The sequence below is a fragment of the Propithecus coquereli genome, unplaced genomic scaffold (genome assembly GCF_000956105.1).
Source record: "Propithecus coquereli isolate 6110/MARCELLA unplaced genomic scaffold, Pcoq_1.0 Scaffold15, whole genome shotgun sequence".
NCBI classification, from domain to species: Eukaryota; Metazoa; Chordata; class Mammalia; order Primates; family Indriidae; genus Propithecus; species Propithecus coquereli.
In genome coordinates, this window is record NW_012139413.1 from 2,812,115 (window position 1) to 2,836,682 (window position 24,568).

Sequence of the window (24,568 nt, forward strand, 5' to 3'; positions counted from 1 at the left end):
TTAGAATTAATTGGAATTAATCGTATATCATTAAGTATCCATCCTCTTTGGTCACTGAAACCCAAGAGGACAGTACTAAAGAGAGTATAGACACTCATAAGCACTCTGATAGGAAAGTTAATAGGCTGCAAAAGACTTTCAGTCAAATGCTCTTTTATACAGTCAAGGCCTGTGTTCAACCAAATCCTCTATTAAATCAATGCCGTTACCATTTGTATTTATAAATGGTAATAATGTTGGCTCACATTTATTATCCCATACAATAGAAAAATCCAGAATCTGTCAGACCAGCCTTGCTGTTGAGTTTACTATGCTTGGATCGATTTAAAGTATTATATTTGTACCACTGAGACAGAAGAAAAATTCTGTGCACAAGGAGGAAAACAAGAAAGACAGAAAACACATCATTTACTTTTAAAAAGATGAACAAGGCCTCATTGTTATGAATCCCCCGTTTATTTTTCCTGGTCAAGCACTGGAAGTTTTATTTATGCTTAATAGACTGCCTTTGGCATGTCTAAAAATGACAGAAGTGTGAATTATGAATGACCTTCAACCTATTCAGGAAGTTGTAATAATTGAAATAATAGAGTAATGTACTCCCTGAAAAATCTGTACTGAGAGACAACTTTTTTAGACTATTGCTGTCTTTTCACTTTGAAGTTGACAGTTGATTTCTTCCTCTTCCAGCTCCCAACATTTGGCTTGAATCCTTTATTTTCTATAGCTTTATTCAATTTAATATTCAAAAGACTATGAAAAGCTGAACGGAACTTTAACAATTGGAGGGTGGGTAGGAGGGGAGGTAGGTAACAATTTACACATCTGAACAGTCAACAGTTGATATGGACACATTTGTCAGTCTTGGTGTCACAGTTTGCAGGAAGTCCACAGATAGGACATGTGCATGTGTGATGGCTTTAGGAAACACAGTCTATACTCCTATCTATCCATAGCAATGTAGGAAACCCAAACTCAAGAGTGAAGTTTTTGGCCCCTGGAGGAAGGATCCTATTATACATTCTGAGCCTAATTAGGAAGTGTCTTCAGCAGACAGCAATTGATGGCAGAGCATAAATTTGTCCAACACAGTGGAAGCTTTATCACAGCCAAGCATTGCCAAAGCAAATCACCTTTAGTTTCTCCAAATAAAAGATATCCCATATTTGTCTTTAGGGTCACAGTCTAAAGACAAGAAAATATTAATTGAGAAAGATCAGGTACTGGCTTGCTATATCCACTCCAAAATGAAAAATATGTATTCACTGAGCCAGGATATTATTGGAGGGGAAATTTCTTCTTCTCCACGCTGTTATCTCTTTGTTAATAACACGAAGAAAAAAAACAAGTTTATTTATGAATGAAACAAAACAGAGAGAATTGACCAAGAGTTCAAGTTTGCATAAACAGGGTGTGATAAAGATCCACTTATTATAATACCCAGAGCCTACAGTGTACCCAGCCTGAAAGCCTTCCAAGTTGTCTCTTTAAATAACCTCTAAGGATCTCTCTACAGAGCCTAGAATAAATCTGGCTTTGGTGACCATTTCATCTGATTCTATGAAAACTCTCTGATCATCATTCTGAATGGTTTCTAAACATTTAAGAAGAGTTCCATCATTACATTATAATTAAGCTAAAGATCATGTTTAGATTTTTTACTCGGCTGGAGACTTTCCTTGTGTCTGTGACCAAATCATCTACTCCTTGATGGTGTGTAAAGCATTCTTATGACTACGTTTTTGGAGCCTTCCCAGAAATAGCTGGAATCTACTGTGGGTGTGATGCTTTGAGATCTTCCTAAATGAAAGGCGATATATACATGCAAACAATAATTACTTAACATGTTCACTTAACACTCGAGGTCATCCTGTCTTTCAACTTGTGTAATTTGTGAATCTTAATAAAAATCCTGGCCAATGTTGTACACGGGCATTATTACATGAGGGAAACTTCATTTTAGGGGGAGGGGCAGTGCTGTTTGTTTTGTGATGCAAATATCAAATGATAAACTATGCCTTAGACAACTTCATTTTCAGGTGAAGGAAGTTACTTATCAGCCAGACAACATCTCCCCAAAGTTAGTTTAAGCACTGTTCATAAAGCCAGTCTCTGGGTATTGCCAGCTGGCATTCATCTTAAAACAGCAGAGCATAACTTTGGTATAAAAGTGGAACTTGACTTAAAAGCAAAGCAAAGAAAATGCCCAAAGCCAATAATAATTTTAACATCAAAAGAAGTCATAGAAAATGTGGACAGAAATTCTTGTAAAGGAAGAGCGAATTAACAAATTACCTGACAGTAGATGCAAACATTTTTAAAAAGTGTAAAGAGGCTAACAAACTACATTTTTGCTTTCCACGTAGCTGACCAACCTACCTAGCTTTTTTGCACAAATTGTACTAATTGAGTGAAGTAGGAAAGTGGATTTTTTTTCCTCCGTAAAATCCAAAGAAAATAACTTAATAATTGAGCCCATAATAAGCTTACAATAATAATACTGTTCTAGTGTCACAGCAGTCGGATAGAATCATTCACGTGGACCTAAGGAGAGCGAAAGCGGGTGTGCCAAATCAGCCATGATCGTCCTGGAAGCAGTTAAAACTTTATAAGGTAAAGCACAAACGAGAACAATGCCTGTTCCAACTGAAAACACTGTAGAGTCTTGCTGCCGTTCATTAACCACAAGGGAGCTGGCAGAATCCTCGAAGTGAATTCTGACTTTGTATTCTCTGAGGGGCAGTTACTCTTCTATATCTCATTTCTTCAAAATACACATCAGGCATTAGATAATCTCTTATCGACACATTTCTTTTTATTCAGAGTGAACACCATAGTTCTCTTCTTCTCCTTACTAAATACCAGCTGTCAAGGGCCTACTTAAAAATGAAAGGACTTATCACCTTGTGTAAATGACAAGATTAATAATGTCTTGGGTTTCTGAGAACTTTATTCTACTCAGAGACCATGTTAGGGCAGGCCAGGCATTTGAATGAAATTATGTGCCCTTCTATGATACAGATACACACACACACACACACACATATATATATATAAAATGTTATCCCAAAAAACATGCCGAGATCATTCTAATTATCATGAGTGGGAAGGCATGTCTCCTTTATGTCTAAAAAGTCAACTAAACAGGAATTGTGCTTTGATGATCTCTCTGATCATAACCAGTTCGATTTCATCATGAAGAAGTATTAGAGGAAAACTGTGGTACCCAGAGAACTATTCCATAAGTACACAAAACTTGTGAATACATTCGAAGATGAGAACTGGCACTGCTTGCGGTGGACGGGGACTTTCGATCCAGGTGAAGGGTATAGTAATGTGGGGTTAAGAGGGGCTTATCAAAAGATGGAGGGAGAGGTCAGATCAGGGTGAGACCAAATCTACAGAAATGTGCCACATCCACCAATCAAAATGGTTTGTAAAAGTAAGATCTCTATAAGACTTTAAAAGAAAGGATATCAAAATATCCAGGTTAAAAAAAAAAAAAACTCACTAAATCATCCAGATGTTTGGTCTACTTGACATTAAACACATGGGTGCTTTCGGATGTAAATGAAACCTCTGAATAATTAATAAACCGTTTTCATGCTTCCTTTGTACATTTGGTCCTCTTGAGGACCTAGTCTGGAAAGAGCTTTCCTCAACCAACTCTCTGCTTTTGCTCTTGCCCTGCTCTGTTTCTGAGGACCAGTTCTTGCTCCTGAAAGCAACCAAGGACAGTTTCAGATTGTTAAAAACGTTAAAATACTTGAGCATCATCTGTCTCAGTAAAAATTTCCAGCTAAATGCTGTCCCACAGCAGTAGAGCTATACAGAATTGCAGAAAAACTTTAAGGAATAAGGGGGAAGTAATTAGGACGCCAAGAATAAAGAGACTTGGGTGTTTTTCATGAATCTACTCTTTTATGACTTAGGTGTGATTGTGGCCTCAACTGACTAGTGTCTTTGGTATGGCCATCTATAAAGATAAATTACTACAGTTAATACAATTTTTTTCAGGGAGGAATAAGGATATCAGTCAGAAGCCGCAGCTGCTTACAAATTATGGTTTAGCAGTGATGGCAGTGTTTTCAGAATTTCTATCTCCAAAAACATCACTGCAATAATTTTGAAAGCATGAAATGAAAGAGACGTCTAAAATCACAAAACTCGAGTCTTTCTAGGCAGCATTGACAAGGAAAAAAGCTGCCACAAAACTCATTCTGGTCTGAAAAAAAACCTGAAATAAAATAACTTACAGACATCTATCGGAAAATTTAAACTCGGGAATATCCCCCCAAACAAAATGCTGGTAGAAAAGTATTGGTAAATGTTAATCGAATGGATTTTGTTTTTATTTTTTATGATACAAAACAGATTACATCCTTTATTAATGTTACTTAAAAACCCAAATCCATGCTGTTTCTAAGAACTTCTTCACCCCAAACAAATCAAACATGGGTTTTATCCAGCATACATGTTTGTCCCACTACCATCAAATTGTATTATCATCTTAGCAAGCACTTTTTTCTTTTATAGCATCCCTCCACATCATTATAAAGCTGATCTAAATTGATTAAACTTGATGTTTAACATTAGGATTTTTTAAAATATGTATCTTTGCAAAAGTAAACTATATACACTCTTGTTTTGTTCTTGGTAATCTTTATCCTTTTTTGTTAGATGACCTAATTATTACCATGACTAGATTGCAGTTGAAAGCACCATCTGAAATGCTTCCTTTTTAGAGCCCAGGACTTATACCTGTCTTGTCATTACAATTCATTTTACAAACTTGAGCTCTAAGAATCAGAGCAAAAAGAAACACTTTTTATAATTTCTTATACAGCGCTACATTTGCATTGAGGTTGTTAATGTCAGATAATTACTCCTAATCCAGGGTCTCCCTCTATGTCTGAATATTAAATAATACCTTACACAATGGGAGAGTTCATTATGTGATGAGTTGTGCTTATTCACCATTTGGCAGCTCCTATTCCTTATGGAAAAGAGAGCGAAAAAATAGAGCTAGAGAACCTCTTTAGTCAGCTTTTTTATCATTGTACTTAGTCCAACATACACATTTCAAAGTTGTCTAGAATTGCTAGTCTTAATTAGCCTTTAGAATATGCATACGAGCTTATAGATGAATATGATATGCTTATAATATATGCACACACTATTTAGGCGTCTGATCTCCTTTGTCTTATCAATTGGGCTAAATGTGATTGTACACATATATACTTAACACACAAATCTGACTTTTACCTCTGATTTTCCTCCCTTGTTATTGATGGGTGAACTTACCTGACCATGTAATATCAATTTCACAATTATGTTATTTGATACACACTCAGTTACCATCTTAGATTTCTGTCAGCATAATACAGAAGTTTAAAATGAGTACTTAAAAAAATAATAAGTATGTGTCTAATATTGGCCTTATATGTTTTTCCTGATTAACTATTTTCCCTGGTTCTTTAGTTAAAATAAGCAAATATGCCATTCATTAAGGTATAAAATCAGCATATTTTCCTTTTAAAAACAATGCATTTTACAATATTACTTCAAAAGTAACTATGGTAAAATTATAAATGCCTACTCTAATGAGTAACCTAATTCATAGTAAAGAACAGCAAAACAGTTTCCCTTTTTTAATGCAATCAAGATTCCCAGTGATAAAAGTATATTTATTATAAAACATTAGATACATACATATTACATGAAAAAATGGCTACAAGTGAACTTGGATTGGCTAAAAGCCCCATTCGTAGATCATCTTTTCACTGATTCTACAGTTTTATCTATCTAAGAAAATAGCTACTATTGTCAGTAAATATGGATGGCAAATAATTATTATGATATGATTATATTATTTCATCTTTAAGCTGTCCTTTAAGGTCCTCCAGTTTCAAGCATAACATGAACAATTCACTCACTTACAACACCTATGTATTTCCCACATCTACAAATAGTAGGTGTTCAAAAAATGTTTGTTGTTGATGGTGACAGTAACTTATATAACAGACTTGGGATATTTTCTGCTCACAATCAATAGCTAATTTAATAATGTTTTCCTTTGTCAATAATGCCTCTTGTTTTCTTACGGCAAAGAGAAAAAAACAATTGCTTTATTATTTTTGATATATGTTGAAGATTTTTAAATGATTCCCATTTAAACCTAATTTTACAATTTACTACCTCTTATACAATTTGGCCAGTAAAAATTATCTGGTAGCTGGTAAAATGCCAAAGAATAATCTCATAACGATGATTGAAATAGAGTCTTAGACCATATGACGCCAGCTTTATTTAACAGCTTTCAGTTGGAAACATCTAATTTAAACTTTTCTTTTTCTTGGTGGTGATTTCATAGTAGATTTGCCAAGCAACCATTTCAATATTCTCTTTGAAACATATTTGATTTAGAAAACCATTGGGTTAAAAGAAATAAATGATTATAACATAATTAAATTCTAACCCAACAATGTTTATAAAATAAAAATTAATAGGCTGAACTTCTTGTTATTTTATGTATTGTCATATTAAGTTATAAGATTCATAACCTAATTTTATTAAGTGAAAAATATGTTTCATGATATTTTCATGATCTTTATTTCATAGTTACTGTTATTAAAGTCAGCTTCATTGCAGGGTCTTCCATAATGACACAAAGCAATTTCCAGCAGTATTATTTTTAAACTTTTTCTCATATATATAAAAAAAAGTATATTTTGATTAATCCAAAAGTAAGCATTCTCATTTATAACCAGGCAAATCAATATAAAATGCATAATCAGGTAAGTCCACACTGATATCTCATATATACATCTACCTACCACTTCAAATAAAACCTGTATAATATTTCAAGTATATCACTTCCAATTTTTGCAAAACTTCACAATGTTCTTGATTAGCTCAATACTTTGTATGAATGTACCTACTATGATGGTAAAGAAAGAATGTAAATAAGAGTAAGCAATAAAAAAGTATTCCGTTTTTAAAATTATCCAATCACACTAAAAAAACTGGAGCATTTATGAAGGATACTGGCACAAAGTGAATAAACTACTCAAAGAAAGTAGTACTGAAAGAAAGTAGTACTGAAGATGACTTTGTTCTGCATCTTACTTATATTTGTGCATTACCTTTCACCATATCAACAAACAGGCCACAAGGGTCTACTGCAGCTCAACTGTTATTTTTATTCTTCAGGCTTCACTGATACTTTAGTGCTCTCAAAGAAAGACAAGAAAACTTTTACAACATACCTGATCATTTATCTGGCAGGCAACGAGGTTGTGCTGATCATAACAGCCAGCGAACCTAATGTACTTGAGCCAGCTTCCTACATCTGGTTGACTGGCATCTATGCAGAACTTCACATTGCAAAACTCATCTAAGATCTAGAAGGAAGAAGATGAGAACAATCAATTGCCTTATCAGTCCATTAATTAAAATGATTAAAATGATTGTTTGAAAATATTTCATTGAAATATATATTCTTCCTTTGAATCCTTAAAAAAAGTCAGAGAGCAGGCATATTAATAAAGGGGAAATAATAATAAGTTATCTTGGAAATGAAAACACACTGCTTCTTTTAAAGAAATAAAATGCTCATAACTTATTACAAAAACTGATTAATTGGTTTCAAAAAATGCTCATTTCCTTATTATGCATGAATGAGTGCTACTGACTTAATTTTATCCAATGTGATTTTTACAAAAAATAATATTGAACAGCATATATAACATAATATTTGTAAAGTAAACAGTCAATATTTCAGGTTTGGATAATCCTGTCATGTAAGTGTACATTTTTACATTTTTGCACTTTAATTCAATTTTAAAACTTTAATATAGATATTATTAAATTCCTTTTCATAGCTAGCATTTCATCACAATGAAACAATTAAATTATAGCCTTAACTGAAGGAGATAATAAGATTTTTCTCATAGATGCTTCTGACCAAACTGAAGAAAAACACATGAAAATAATCGATTGGGACACACTCATGCGAAGTATGGCAACCTAAGCTTTTAGTTAACACATGCCAATGCATGCTTCAATGTTACACCTAGTAAGCAAAATAGCAAAACTGGCTTCTTGTGAACAAGTAAAAAATATATTAAAAATATTGTAATTACTGCCATCATTATACATGGCTTTGTATTGTTATTTTTTTTATGAGGTTTTACATGTGGCCTATCCTAAATACTAATCATTACTTAGGACACTTATTAAACAAAAAATGAAATGTGAAACTTCCATTTTTAAGGTTTTGTGTTCTTAAACCAAGCTATTCTGATTCACTAACAGCAATATGTCTTAATCAATACTAAAAGCTGCAGAGTTGTTGACCTGATGGTGAATAACTACAAAGGCTGGTAATGTTATGTCAATCAGTTAATGCAAACTTGAGGAAGTTTCCTATCAAAGACTAAACAATACAGTTGAGAATAAAAATTAATGAATTAAATAACCCCTACAGAATTCTGCTGTATCTATACCTACATAAAAGTTAAAACCTAAACTCTTGAGAAATTAGACCAAAAGCAATTTTGCGTAGAATTCAGGTAACCAGCCAAACGCAGACTCAAGTCATTAACTCACCATAAACTTCAAGAACTCAGTGCTCTGAGGGCTCTAGTCAAGAGGCACTATGAATAAGCCTTTGGCCATGAGGTAATTGAAGGGCAATAAGTAGTCCCACAATTTATAAAAGAAAAATCTCGAAACAGAAGATAGGGATAGTATTGCTAAACACACAACACACACACACACATACATCAAACTCTTCTTTTTCAAGGACACCTCTTCACATTAACAACAAAAAAGTCTACATCTGAATACCCCTTCTAGTGAGAAGGACAAATTTTAACGATTTGTTATTTACGAAATTACAAACTTGAAGATGTTTCTTCAACTCTCAGTGCTGAATAACTCAAATGGCAACTTGAGATTCCCACCCACCCCCAGATGTTGAAAAGGCTCATAAATAACAATAGCAATGCACTTTTAAAATAGTAAAAACTTGGGGTTGTTGGCGTTTGTTTATTTGGTTTTTGGTTTGTTTGGTTTTTGGTTGATCTCCTGTTGTTTGTTTTCTTGACAAGCAAACAAATTTTTAAAAAAGGAAAAGGCAGTTCTCCTGACATACCAGAGAAATATTTAATAAAGGAAATAAGGTGAAGCCAGTGAAATGCAACACCAGTTCCGTTTCATATTTGCAGAAAGACGTGGAAAACTTGTTAATTTCAAAGTCAAGAAGCATCTATCCCCTTAACTCTCAAGCACTCCCTTCTGCGGGGGCAGGGAATTAAGTATTACATATAGTGCACATAAAAATTCTAGGAGTAATTTTATTCCGTGTTAACATTATTGCCATTGCCACTGTCAACAGCGAAGTTAATTTTTTAAAAGGTTCATTTCCAGAGAATGTCTTTTTACATAATCTGTTACATGATTACTCAAAGATTTCACCATCGTATTAACTTTCCTACTCTCAATGTTCTTGCCCCAAGACAAAAGCTTAGCTTTCTCCAGAAACATTTGCCCCCTGGGTGAATTATTCACTTTTGATTTGCTAGTAGAACTGCATTCGTCTCCCAAATGTCTAAATCGTCTCGGAAATCTCGAATAAAATAAAGTTAAGGACACTTCTTCAGTCATTCCATCTAACATGCTCCTGTGTTTTTAAAAGCTGTCAAGCTCTAAAGATAGCTTTAAAAAAAGAAATTGCCTTTAGGTGGACTTTAGAGAAAGGCCCTTTCAAAAAACTAACAGCTAAAGGGAAAAAAAAAGTCTCCGCAATCTAGCCAAAGGGTCCGAATGTGACTTTCTCGCGTAGCAGCACACGATGTTGGACAGCAAAAGCTGTTACTTGGCAAGGTGGAACTCGGCCGAAAGCCGCTCCAAAGTCGCGTGGTCAGTGCCAGGAATTCAGATTTTGGCAACCCCACCTTCTGCGTCCCCGAAACCGACCGACAGACACACTGAGGGAGGGGAAGGAAGAGAAAAGCGGGAGGAAAAGAGGCCGACAGCCGGCAGAGAGACCCACCGAAGGCCGGAGGACCCACCCCGAGACGCGTCCAGACCGCACCGTTCCGCAGGAGGAACAAGGAAATCGCCGGGCTTAGCAACGCAGATAAGCAGCAGGGCTCCGCGAGACTGGGGCGGGAGCCCAAGGAGGCTGGGGGCGGGGGGCGCCCCGAGCAAGGGTGCCACGGCAGGAAACTGTCCGAAGTGGCAAACTTTCGCATCGCCAAGACCTTTTTTTTTTTTAAGTGAGAAGTTCTCTTACCTTTAGATTTCTATGGCCTCAACTCAGCAATAAAAGGCAATCACAATCACAGAAGAATTAAAATAAACAAAATAAAATAATCAGCAGCCCCCTGGAGCTTCTGCACAAAAATCCTTTCAAACGATCCCGAGCAACATTTCGAGATGTTGGAAAAAAAAAAAAAAAAAAAAAAAGCTTCGCGTCTCGATTTCCAAATGGGTCTCTGACAACTTTGTCCGTCTCTAGGATCTGCTCTCCCGGACCACGCGTTTCAGATTTATTGTCCGCCAACAGTGTGTTTTTTAAGACCAGAAATGAAGTCTTCTCTCGTCTGGGTGACCCGGGTTTGGTGTGTTTGGGCTTTTTTCCCCCTTCCTAAATGAGCTCAGAGCTATTCCTCTGGTTCACATCACCTCCCTCTTTTCTCACTTTCTCTTGCTCTTATCAGCCCGATGTGTAATGAAAGTTATCTGAAACCCACTAAAACTTCTTCCATTTCTCTTTCCCAGTTCCAAAGGGGGGGGGGACAAGCTGGAGGAGGAGAGTTTGAAAAGGTGGGGGGCCTGGGGAGGCGAGGGGAGCTCTATCCCCCTTTCAGATCCTCCGCAGAGCCTTCGCCAGTCCCAGACCCTCACGGGATCGTCCCCTTTCGCAACTCCAAGCTCAGCCGCCGGGTTTCTATTTCATGAACTGTCTCTTTAAAGAGGATCTGCTCGGCCATCCAGAAAGAACCCGGGGCGAGGGAGAAAGGGAGCTATCTCCCGCCGCCCAGAGTGATCGGAAGCCAGACCGGCTCCTCTTTCAGTAAATTTTTAAAGTGACAGCAGCCTTCTCCGGCGGGAGAGGTCACAAAAAGGTCGCCAAGACCCAAGTCCTATAGGGACAGACTGATTATGGATGCACCATCCCCCTTAAACATGTAGATTTCTCCGGGTAAACAACCAATGGGGAGATTTCGCCAGGCAGGATTTCTTTCCCCAGGGAAATAGCCTCTGTTTCGGTGTCCTGAAAGCACAAGTGTAAGTGTGTGAGAGTGTGTGTGTGTGTGTGTGTGTGTGTGTGTGTGTGTGTGAGATGGGGGATGGGGAGGGATGTGAAAGGGTGGAGAAGTGCTTTCAGGGGTGTGAGGGTGTGTGCGCCGAGGCAGACTGGGGAGAGGAGGAGGGGAGGGCGCTGGAGGATGGGACTTAGGGTAAAGGGACGCTGGCTCAGACTAAACATAATTAGTTTAGAAATTTTCAGAAGAAAGCAGCCTCAAGAGTGAAAAGTTGACATATACACTTCCAGTTTTCTGCTAAGCATCTTTTTAAAAAGTTTTTAATTGAAACTCGTACTCTAATGTATTCCCTACCTTTTTATAATTAAGTCAGTAGAAGGGCATGCTAAATTTTCAAATCATATTTTCCTTAGAAGAAGAAATTTTAAAATCTGAAACACTGTTTGCATATAACCCGCCCTAATAGCGTATTATGGGCTTAGAGAGATCGACAACTGTCTAGTGCGGGTTTTTTTTGCCATTTTCTTTGATACATTAATTAAGACACCATGAACGCCCAAAAGTGGAATAAGCAATTTGACAACTCAGATTATTTTTAATTTTTAACATCATAGACGCTGCCTTTAGTGATCAGTACTATGCTATGTTTAATAACTTTCTAAAATGTATTTAGTCAATCTGTATCAACACATTGCAAAAACACTGGAAGAAAGAATACAGAGAATGCATGGCAAAATAAAAGGGTCTACAGATTTACTTACAGCTAACCTTGGAAGATTTAGTAGATCCCACTGGTTAAATGGAAATAAATGCTTATTTATCACAGGACTCCATTCATGAAAATAAACAGGCAAACTCCAACTCCATGGCTCAACAATGGAAAGTAAAGCAAAGTAAGCGAGTCTGGGGACCCTTGCTGAGGGAGAGGTGCAGCAAGAGGGCTGGAGTTATGGTTAAACTTTATCTTCAAACCGGGCTAAGACTAATGCCACCCACTTTTTTGTTTTCTCCAAGTGCAAATAAACGTGTAAATCTAGTAGAATTATGTTTTCCTAAATGCTGATTTAAAAACAAAAATAGTAACAAAAGAGAGGGATGTGGGGGAGAGAAAATGACAAGAGGTGGTGACTAATTCGTTTCGGTGGCCTGTTATCTGTGACATTGAACTGTTATTTCAGATAATGGCCATTGTTTGAGGGAAAATCGCACAGCAGTGGTAGGTAGGACAGGAAAAATCCTTTGTAAATAACCTAAACCCCGGTCAGATATTCCCATAGAGTTCGGCGCTTGAGAACCTTGAAGAGCCCCGGGTTTGCAGCCATTGATTTCCTGCCCTTCCTCAACTTGCCCATTGTCGGGGCTTTTTTTTTTTTTTTTAATTTAGCCATAAATTGGACCGGCTCGAGCTATGAGCTGTTCTATTTTCTTCCTGTCAGGTTGAGGGATTTGTTTTATGATGCATTGTGTATTAAATACAAGTAATCTGGGGAACCGATTGCTTCAGACAGTGCAGCCTGATCAGGGGGTCTGAGAGCTCAGCGCCCCAACCTCCGCCCCAGCCCTGCAGCCCCCACCTCCTTGCCCTTTACAAAGCTGCTTTGAAAAGGAGGAAACGTCGGTGAATAAACAAAAGGTACTGTGGGATCATTGGCAGGACCTGACTAAATTAGGATTTCGTGGAAAGGGCCTCCGAGTTTTTCTCCTTATATTGGGTTCGGGTGGGGGAGGCGGGGCGACTTGCAAGGTCTGGATACTTGCAGGTAGGACAGGAGGCCGGTAGATGGCGTTGCGCTCCGAAATAAAGCGCGGCGCCCGCGGCTCCAGCCACCCAGGTGAACCCGCCTCCGCAAGCCAGGCTCCAGCCCGGCTTTGCCCTCTGCCTCGCTCGCTGTGCTACGCCTTCCTGAGCCTCGCATCGGGACGAGGGCCCACCGCAGTCCAGACCCACAGACACTGGCCTGCGCTAAGTCTAGTTCTACGGACGAAATTATCTTCCCCCAATATGCCAAAAAGTTAACGCTTACTGAGACCTTGGAAGACTTACCTAAAAGGATGGAGAATTCGTTTCATCATTATCGTTATTATTATATTAACATCACTGTCATTATCATTATCATCAGTCTTGTTCTTTACTGAATAAATTGTGAAAAAGACTAAAGGAAATCAGTAGAAGGACCGGGGCAAAGAAGGCTAACCAAACACTAAATCTCAATCTCTTTCTCTCTCTCCCATCCCACTCCCACTCTTCTTTGGTTATATAACAATAACTTCATGTAAAGGCAGAGTCATCCTACTTTTTCTTGACACAATGTTAAGTTTAAAGGTAGGATTCTGAGATCCCAGCGTCGCTAGACGTGCCTCGTTTCTCCTGAAAGGGGCCTCTTGCTATGTAAAGAATAACTTTTTAGAGGATCTGACCCACCTCCCCCAACAGAAGTGAAACAGGACAGAAGGCTAGAGGTAAAGAGTTTTGCAGAGGGCTCGCTTTTCTCCCCTGTTAGCTTGCTTTCCATCCAAAGATTTCTAAAACAATAAATAAATACAAGGAGCCAAATACCACCACCAATTCCCTTTATTCCTTGGGATTTCTGGTGAAATCTGTTTACAGTAGTTCCCAGTTACAAATTAATCTGCAAAAGCCACTGTCTGCTCAACAGTAATCAGTAACATGCGTGTTCTGCAGTGTTTAGCACTGCCCTTGAAATGGGCTATTAAAAATAATGGTTTTACTATAATCTCAAACCAGCTTTAATTTGCAAACATGTATCAGCACAGATGATCTAAATATTAAGGGGATGGAATAGGAGAACAAACTATAACAAATGTATAGCTTTGGGGAAAGTAGAAAATAGGGTGATTCATCAGCAATGTTTAAAAAGAGAATCATATTTTTAAAACACTTTTCCAGAAGGAATGATTCTTTTTATTATTGTTTTGTTAATTGTTGTTTACCAGGAAAAAGCCATTGGAAAATATGAGATTTGAGTGTGAGCTGATAGATTTTCTGGGAGTTGTAAAGATCCCCCTTTGGCTGAAGGCAGGGCTGGGGTGGGAGAGGTTAATGTGTTTTCTTCCTGGTTTGAAAAGGGCATAAACCCTCCTCAGGCCCCTTCCTTCCTTCCCCAGCTGTGTGGATTGAAGAATCTTTAAAAAGCCCAAAGATTTCCAATAAGGCCACTGGCTCTGCCTTCATTGTGTAACTGTTTATTTAAAATAAGTCAATATATTAGTTAAAGCAGTAAGAAGTTAGTGCTCCAGTATTCAAGTGATTCCCACAAGACTGTAAACTGATGCCTCTTTTAAGCCTTAAACTTCATGGTCGTCCCAGAAGTAAAAGTTCTGCTAATGGAGACCCTATGGGCATGGTACATTCCAGCACATCATTAAAGGAAAAAAAAGCAGTCCAGCCAAAGCCAGATGAAATGACTGCACTGTCCACTTTTAATAGGCTTCCTGTGGACAAACAGCACTGTAACACTCTGCAGAGGACAATATTTAAAAACAAGACAACTTGCTGGCAGTTTTCAATACCATAAAGTTAATAAAGTATGTTCCCATTCACCCTGACATTATGTTTTTAGTTTATAGAGGAAGGCACTTTATAACCTCAGTCTAAGCAGAGTTCCCTTAATTCTGCAGCTTTGGGTTTCTCGAGGTGGCTAAATATACACTGAACTTCAAGCCTGACATATTTTGTTTTAACACTGTTTTTTTGTAGCTTTTCAAAAATGTACAAGTGCATCTTTACATTTCTCAAGTGCAGTTTTATTAACAGAGATCCTGTTAAATCCTGTTTCATACAGTTCATGTCAAGAAGCATGAAATAATCTGAGAAATTGACATTTGGCTGAACAATAACTGCTTGCTAATTAAATTAGCTTCGTGTATAGATATTGATGTGTGTTTAAAAAGAAAATCGATGCTTCCTTTTCCACGTCAGAATAGGATTTTGTAAAATCTCACCTAACCTAACTGAGACAAAGGTAAGAAAAAATGAAATATGTCTTTAGGAATCAAGAGATTTCCCACCGATTCATATATAAATATTTCTCCCAATTTGTCTGTCCTCCTACTCCTCCAAATTCTCTACCACCCATAATTGCTTCTCCCGAATCTTTTTACTTACTAGAATTAGCTTTGTAATGATGCATAACCTTTAGGCAAGAGAAGCTGGATGAGAAAGACATGGAATCAAATGTAATATTCTGTTTAATTTTAATTATTTATATTTTTCAATCAGGGAAGTATTTCACAAGCTTGGCTCCCTAAGCTAGAAGGTGAAGGCTGTGATGCTGGGCAGGCAGGCCTAGCAAAACAGACCAGCACAATACAAGTTTACGAACAAAAAGCTCTGAATGTCCCTAGTCCCCAACGCACATCACCACTGCTCTGGAGAGAGATTTCTGGTCATTCTTGATGAACTCTGCCTATTTTTTTTCTTTTTTCTTTTCTTTTTAAAATCTATGGGGGGGAGTGGCTGTTAAAAAAGAAAAGAGGAAATTAAAGGTAAAAAAAATGTAAATAAAAAATTTCCCTTGGTCTGGAAATGGGCCCGACTGAAAGCATGTTAATCTCCACCTCAGTAATTTGGTTCTCCAGGAGAAGACAGAAGCCCTGCTGCTGTGCCCTGCACTTCATAAATCACATCTTTATGTGGACAAGGTCAGGGCACCTAACAGCTCAGACATGGGCCTTTGCAGTGGCTCGAGGATTCAGGCATGTTTACTCTCCCATTCGGCTCTCCGAGGAGTAGTCCAGCACGCTTCTAATTACTTTTGATTATTTTCATTTGCTGGGGTCAGTCTGGCTTGCCAGGACTGCTGGAGGGTTGATTTCCTACAAATCTTGATGTCTTTGTAGGACAGCACTGTGTGCATTCAGAATTAGCACCCCGTTATTGTCCCTACAGCATGGGATCCCTCATAATAGACACTGATACAAAAGTTTCCCCAGTGAACCATTACTTATGTCCTTTTTAGTTAATTAACTATACAAGCATAATCATCTCTCTGATCTTTTTTTAAACGAAGACTTTAACTGTTGAGCACTATATAGTCTATTTGGCCAGAATGAAAGTGATTTTTTTTCTTTGCTTTGATTTTAAATATATTTAGTAGTGACTAGGAGACCTTTGGAAACTAAGATGAAATACTTTGCTGAAACAACAGCTCTAATGAATAAATTATTATACGCAAAGATTTATTTCCTAAACTCCAATTAAGGTTGCCATATTTAAAATATTTTGGACTCTTCTGATGTATTTCAGCCCTAAGCTGAGTGGTTAAAGCCCAACAACAACAATAAAATTTATACTAAGTTTAAATGAAAACATTCTGATAAAATAAAAACTTTAATAAAATAGAGTAAAATTTTGGTAGAGAAAAAGAGACAAATACCATTATTTTTCTCTTCCTTATCTTTCCAAAATAGAGATGTATAATGCTCTAATGTATATGCATTAAAAGATATAGTCAAGAAAAAAAAGAGGAGAAAATAAATATTCACAAAAACTGATAAATATTCACAAAATATGTTTGGCGCATCAATCTGGTTAGACAATAGATATTTTTATATTACTGAGAAAAATTTACTATTATCTTTTTATTTTATGAAAGATAACTTGCCTTACGATTATCCTTAGTCTCAGAAATCCAAATCCCTCATTCTTCCAAAGAATTAGTTTGTACATGCTTTTGGAATTAACCTCAACTCTATAAGGAATTGAATTTTCATTATTTTATTAATTTTTATTAATTCAGTCTTTCAAGACAGCATTTAGCACATTATGCAATAACTCTAGGGTCACCTTCTTCCCTGGGACTTTAGAAACACTAGTTAAGAGTACTTTTAGACTCCTAATCTTATGGCGAAAATGAGTTGGAAGGCCTGGTTCTCCTCCTGTTTCCATTCCTAGCTGTGTACCTTTGGGTAAGTCACTTAACCTTTGAGTTGGTTTCCACGAAAGTTTCGTAGTATCAGCCTAATATAAGTGTTGGGAAAATAAATTGGGTAATGTGAGTGTGAACTGCTCTGAGTTCATGGGAACAGGTCAAAATACTATAAGTTTCACACTATTTGTGTTTGTGTGATGGGTTAGAGTAAACTTACACACAATGAGGAAGATAGTCTGGCCTATACTTTGGGGAATGCCAAAGTTATATGTATTTTTGTATTCTCTTTCTTCCATTCCAATGTCAGTTGCCCTAAACCTTACCCTGACCTTGGAAGAGAAGAATTTTAAGAAAAATGTTTTTTTTCTCTCAAGCTGTGCTACCCCCAAAGATGTCTGTCTCTGTCTGGCTTGCAGCTGAGTTTGTTCTGTCCCACCTACTGTGTTCTCTGCCAATCAGTAAGAGGGAGTATTCTGAGGAAGAGGTAGAATACCATTGAGTTCAAGAACTCTAAAAACTAGGGTAGGAACACACACACACACACACACACACACACACACACACACATGCCCATACTAGTTTTAGGTCCATATTTCTTGCTAAGGCTGAAAAATTTATCTTCTTTTACAATATCCCTTGGTAGACTTAAAGTGCCAAGAGGGCAGGAATTGGGTCTATCTTATTTGCCCTTATTGCCCAGAATCTACCATCATACCTGACATAAACTAGTATTCAATGGATGTTTGTTGAATGTATCAGGTCCTTTCTTGATTTTCATTCTCACCTAGTGTGAATGTCTAGTTTGGATGCTTGTTACCTCTAGTCTGAATTATTGCAATCACTCCTAACAGATCTTTTAACCCACCAGTTAATACTCCACACTGTTAATCTTCCCAACTGTCAGCTGTTACTTATGCCCCTGCTCAAAGTTCTTTAGCAGGTTCCAATTGCGTAACAATTCAGTGTAAACTCATCCTATTTCTTAGAATAAATGAGGCAATGTATTTAAATTATATAGACTCATGCATGGAACATATAGCATATAGTCAATAGAAAATAGCTCTCATTGGTATTACTATTATAATTGTAATTATTATTATTGCTCAGTCAATAATTCATTTTGCCTTGGTTATCTTAGATAAAATCTTATCTATCCTTTAAAGCCACCCTTTTTTATACCCACTGATCCTTACCACTCAGGTTTGACATTTTCAACCTTCACCCCAAACCATCTGTGCTTATCTCCTAATTTATGGCCAGTTGTACCTTACCTTACAGGTATATCTGTAATGATCTTGTCCTCCTTAAGGGCCATTGTAAGATCCTTAAGGGTGGAATCAAGTTATATTCACATTGACATCTTTAGTAGCATCTTTTCATCATAAACTGAACTACTCTTGAACTTCCTTGCAAGAGTGAATTAATTATAGCTAAATGTGTGAGAAATTGCTATATTTACTCTCCAAAGAAACTTGTCTATTTAATACTATTACCCTTTGGGAATCAATTGATGCATTGATAATTCTCTTTTAGGGATTTAGAGAGGAATTCCTGCCACTTCTGGGGAGTAGCGCTATATTGTCATATTACCACCCTCCCGCCCATGTTTCTGTTTCTGTACCAACTCTCTGCCCTTTACCTGGGCACAGTTCCTGGATAACATCTTGGACTCCTCTATTTCCCTTGTCCCCAGTTATTGGAACCTTCCAAAGGAATGTGTACAATCCCATTTCAAAATCAACCCATTTCTTCCCATCGTCTTCCATTAAAAGTCCTTCTAAAGCATAGATTTTTACCATGGGCATATTTACATGTAATGTTTCATATTATTTAGCCTTTTCTTAATCAGATTTGGCATTGTCTAGATATGCATTTCCCTAGGAGAAAGAAAAGCAGCAAGGCAATCTCCGCTTAAGAATGTTGAATTAAATTTTTAGGAATTTGCCTTTTCTCGAGATTTTGATATTGGATTCATGTGTTAAGCCTGCCTGTGGCTGTCTAACCACTAAACTAAGTGGACATTAAATCAGATGGCATACAAAATTACAGGAATTTGATCTTTAGATAAGCCACAAACCTTGATGAACTAACGTTGTTCCAGATGAATAAACTCATCATCCCGAGGAACAGAACATTTCACAGGAGCAACCACACAATCTTGTCTCTAAAAGCGCTAATGGCTGTGATTAATTTGTGATCTACTGAGAGCGCTTACTTCTAACTAAAGAGGTGTACACTAAAGGAAGGGAGAAAGGATAGTGAGGCAATTCTGGCCACAGAATTATTGCTCCACTCTAAAGCTCAGATGACCAGTACTGCATGTTATAATACTTACACCTGGTTATGATGTCTCTGTTATGGAGTCAAGAAACAATTAATATGTTAAGTTCTTATCAATGATTTAATGAAACATTTGTCTTTTCTCCATGTTGGAAATCCTAAAATTCTATTTTATCATGGCAATGACTGTAGCCAAACACTTAAAAAAATAAAATAACAACTCTACAGAGCCAGAAAAGTATGTTAGGCTTTTATAATCTATTTAATGGGTGTCACATTTTATGATACTTATCAAATGGTAAAATGTCAAAATATTCCAATAGTGGTTAAAATACCAATAAAATCTCCATATCTTTGTGAAAATACGAACATTGATTTCAGCTGTGGCTTTGAAAATATCTTCCTGTAAATTTTGTTGAGTCAATTCTTCAACTTCAAACAAAATCCTAATATAGCCAGTGCAGAATTAAGCACTGGTCAATTTCCAAGATGCGTACTCTCAAAGATATTTGTGTTATGTATGTAGTTCTTGGATGGAAAACAAATCCAAGTTTGCTAATTCAGTGCCCCACAACTAGAAGGGGGGATGCCAGAAGCGACATGAATGGAAACACTTAAAGAGGAAAGAAAAATATGCACCCTGATTCACACATAATTTCTCTCTCCATATGATCTGGACTACCAATTTATAAATAAACCATGGAACTCAGTCATGATGTGGAGAACATTGAAATTATGAGCCTAGGAAGGTAAGACTGAAATGACTACAGATTTCAAATTTTAAACTCATACTTCATCTAATATTACATTGTATAATATCTTACACAGCTTTGTATTCCTCCTTCCCATTTCTACTCTACAACAGCTAGAAGTTCATAAGTCCTCAAAAAATAGTTAATGAAGCAAATTTAAATGATTCACTAAATAAAGTACTTTAGCTATGTAACTTTTACAAAAAATTGTGATTGCTGTTGTCTCTGGAGAAATTACATAAAAATTTTATCATTTCCTGTACATATCTCATATCTCTTTGGTAATCAATGCTAGAATATTTTTTAAAAGTCACTGAAAGTCTTTGTAAAATATCTTTTGCTATATTTTAATCTTGGAATGCATAGTGGAGTTGTAACATTTACACATTCAACTTACTAGTATTCAACTATTGCAAACACAGGAAAGTGGAGGGAGAAAGGCAGAGGGGAGAGGGGCAGGGGGGATGTAGAGAGAGAGAGAGAAAGAATAAACCTTTACCCAGCAAAGAGTATGAGATGAAGACATGAATCATCCTGTTCCCTCCGTAGGATTCAGGGTTCAAATTCCTCTTGTATTATGAGTATCTTATTCTATTGTGTGCAACTCCTGGATTTAGAGGTATGTATTTTTCACACCATGCAGCCTCTGAATGCAAATAACACCATTTCCTTTGGTACTCAACCAAAGGCCTGGCAATCCGTTCCAACACTGGGTGGTTGAAGGGCTGAGCAAGGAAGTTTCATTACACTTGACTTTCAATTAGTTGCTCAATGTAGAACCTAAGCTTCAGTGTGATGTAAAGTCACTGAATTCATTTAGGTTTTGAAAAATTTTTCATAGCAGTGACAAGATAAATAATTGAGACAAATAATGCATTCTTTACCCACAGTATTTGTGGAGGACAAACTAGCACTTCTCTAATTCTTCCCTGCCCCCAGTAATTTTTTGTGTGGTCCAGGTGATACCAGTGGCTCATGGCTCTCAGGACTCGACTCTCAAATCACCCATACTTAGGATATAGTGCCAATAGTCTTGTTTTCACAAACTTCCTGCCTCCTGTGGCCATTCACAGGGAAGGTGAGGGGTTGAATGTGGTAAATGATCATAATAAGGTAAGAAGATCTTCTTCCTAGGGCCCAGAAGACTACAAGCCTCCTCTTTGCAAATAGGAAATCACCTGGGCTTGTGAGCAATCAGTTTCATCCCCAGTTTCCTGCTAGGCTATAGCTCTCTGATGTTGAAGCCCTTGGTGAAGTCTGCTTTTAATTACATGATATTGAGAGAGTTGCTTCAACTTTTTGAGCCTCTATTTTAATATCTCTAAAATTGTGGTTATGGCACCTATATCGTTGGAGTTTATTAGGATTGAACAATTAAAAAATGTATGTAAACCACTCAGTATAATGCCTGGTACACAGCAGAGATTCATAAAGAAGAGATATAGTATAGTGACTAACAGCACAAACTCTGGAGTGGGGCACCCTGCATGGAAATCTCAGCTTCGCTAGTGTTTGATGAGTGACATGTGTGAAGTTACTTAGCACCTTGCTTTCCTCACTTGTAAAATGAGTATAACGATAGTAAGTATCTCATAGGGCTATTGAGAGGATTAAATGAGATAATCCATGCGTGGCACTTAACTCACTGTCTAGCACATAATAATAAGCACCTAATAAGCATTAGCTATTATTAAATGGAGTTCTACCTTTATAAAATAGTTGTTCCCATCTGTATAAATGCCCTCTACGTTTTTTGTTGGTGGTGGTTTTTTTATGTAGATATCCTTATATCAGAAGAGAAACAAACATTTTTTTTCCCCTAATTTATTTGCTGGTCACTCAGGCAGCACTTTTTTCTGAGAAGTAGAAATGCAAACATACAGAACCAGAGAAAAATAACCCAAATAAGTGATAGGAATGCAAACTCATTATGGTGTCTAACAACTAAGCTAGGAATCTCAATCCTAACGGGAAAGAATATTTCCCAAGAAAGAAATTTTGGGGAGATAGGTTAAAAGAAAACCAAGAATCTTCATAATTGTGCTCAGAGTGATACAAATTTTAAAAAATAAACCTTAAACAGAAATTAAGCTTAAACTACATTTTCCTCAATATTCAAAGTAGGCTATAAAAAGGTATATTTCTTCAGAATGAGGGAAAAAGAAGACGTAACATTCATGGAAAAGGAAGGACAACACACAGAATAAGACATTTGTGTGAATCCAGAGGGCCTCAGTAGAGGCTGTTCAATGTTCAATTTGGGATGCATACATTTGTTCTGCTGGGTAGGGAGTCATATTACAATAGCAGGGCAACGAGTTCAACATGTAAACCAACTCAGTTTAATTTACTCCACAAGCATTTATAGGGAATATTCTATAACTTGCCACATCATCCAGCACTGAGGGTACACCGATCATTAAGGCATGGTCCCTTCCCTTAAGGACCTCTAAAACTCAATGGGAACATCTACTGGGTTGTCCACTGGTTACATACTGCACCCTATAGTCACCTGATAGTCATAAGGGAATGAAACCTTAGGTGGATCGTGGTGAATCTTTACACTGCTGGGAAGCCCATGCCTAGTACAGGTGCTGGCAATGGCAGCTGAGCCACAGCACACTTACACACAGCAAGTGAGGCATAGTCCTGTTTTTATTATGCGTACTTACCTTGACACCGCCATCAAAAGGGCTCTAACCTGGATATTTACAGATTCCCTGAGGCAACAGCTCAAAATTTAGAGGGTATGAATGGGCCTAAAACAGATGACTAACTTTTTTCCTGATTAAAAACCATTTACTGGTCACAGATTAAAGATAAACGATTCATTCATTTATCTTTTCTAGATTCCATATACCATGTTGATGGTAAAGATGAAAGATAAATACACTGAATACCCATATGTGTTGGTTTTGAAATATATTCACAAATTTTAAAATTTCTTCTCCCTTCTTCAAAAACTGGTCTAATTCTCCTCACCTTAGATATAAGTTGGCTTAGTGACTTATTTCTAATGAATAGAATGTGGAGAAAGTGAAGCTAGCTATGTGAATTTTGAGGCTTGGCTATAAAAAAGAATATTTTCTCTTCTCTCTCTCTCTCTCCCCCTCTCTCATTGATGTTCTTTGGACATCATGCAGCCTGTAGAGAGGCCTATTCAGGGAATAATTAAGACCTGCCACCTATGTGAGTGAGCAGCTCTGGAAAACAAATCCTCCAGCCTCAGTCAAATCTTTAGATGACAGACGACTGTAGTTGCCATCTTAAATACTGCAACCTGACGAGACCTTGAACCACAACTGCCCAGCTAGCTAAGCCACTCCTGAATTCCTGAACCATAGAAACACTGAGGATGACAAAGGTTTATTGTTGTTCTCAGCCACTGGGTTTTGGGGTAATTTGTTATGCAACAATAGATACCAAGTACACCCGTCACACCTCTGGTGGGTATGGAGAATTCAGTTGCCTGATCTCTGATCATCTTCTTCCTGCCTGTGAAGGAGAACGCCCCTAGCCTGCACTTAGTCTTACCTGTCCATACCCTGCTGCAGCTCAGTGGGGGAGGTTTGACACTCCCATCGAACAAATACTTGCTTCTGGTTCTGCTGACAAACTATTGCTCATTAGACTCTTTAGTATATCCCAGAAGCCATAAAGTTGAAAAGCATTAGTGAATAAGATTTGAGAAGGCCAAATTATGGAAAGCTTTCTAAAACTTGTTGGAATTAAGGCTACATGGGATTGAAAACAGAAAAAGTCGGTGATTACCAGTTTCAGAGCGTTGACATTATGACAACAAGATTTCAGAAAGATCTGTTTCCTGTTTCCAAAGCCATGACATAGTAGATCATGAACTCTCAACTGATTTGAGGGAATGTACTAAATTTGAGTTAGGTTGACTTGCAACTTCAGATTGATTTTTGTTATTGTTTGTTTATAAGATCGTTAAGATGTGGATCTTGAACATAGAACTTTAGCCTCACTAAACTCTTTTCCATGAGTTCCCCAAATCCAGCTCAAATCTAGGGGGAAAGCAGCACAACCATTTCAGTGCCAAACGCCCAAGTGGAAAATAATACTAGCAATCGCTGTTTCTCTCCCCTCTCCTCCCCCACCATATAGTAGGACCTTGCTCCTTGCCCCTTGTCATGCAAGCAGGACCTCGCCTTTCAGTTTCAACCATTTGCAATGAAGTGACCGTTGGCCACCATTTCCCCCAGGCTCCCAGAGAGATTGCCAGGATTGCATAACTATCAGCCAAAGCTATGCCAAGTCCTTATTATGAAACATTTCATTTAAAAACTCACTAATGAGACCAGGCACGGTGGCTCACACCTGTAATCCTAGCACTTTGGGAGGCCAAGGC

The 24,568-nt window shown here is 37.5% G+C and overlaps 1 protein-coding gene across 8 annotated transcripts in view; it reads right to left on the reverse strand.

The window, feature by feature from the left end:
• MECOM (MDS1 and EVI1 complex locus) overlaps nt 1-24,568 on the reverse strand; it is a 535,815-nt gene that overhangs the window by 51,650 nt on the left and 459,597 nt on the right. For 3 of the 8 annotated variants that reach the window (XM_012640213.1, XM_012640208.1, XM_012640207.1), the window contains one exon: nt 7,269-7,403. Coding sequence is in view for 3 of the 8 variants with exons in the window: in XM_012640208.1 (XP_012495662.1) it covers nt 7,269-7,403 (135 nt within the window). In the remaining 5 variants the exon portion in view is untranslated. Of the gene's footprint in view, nt 1-7,268; nt 7,404-8,610; nt 8,670-9,808; nt 9,890-10,057; nt 10,192-10,300; nt 11,326-24,568 lie in introns of those variants that run through there. The other 5 variants (XM_012640210.1, XM_012640214.1, XM_012640209.1 and 2 more) reach the window with 4 other exon arrangements.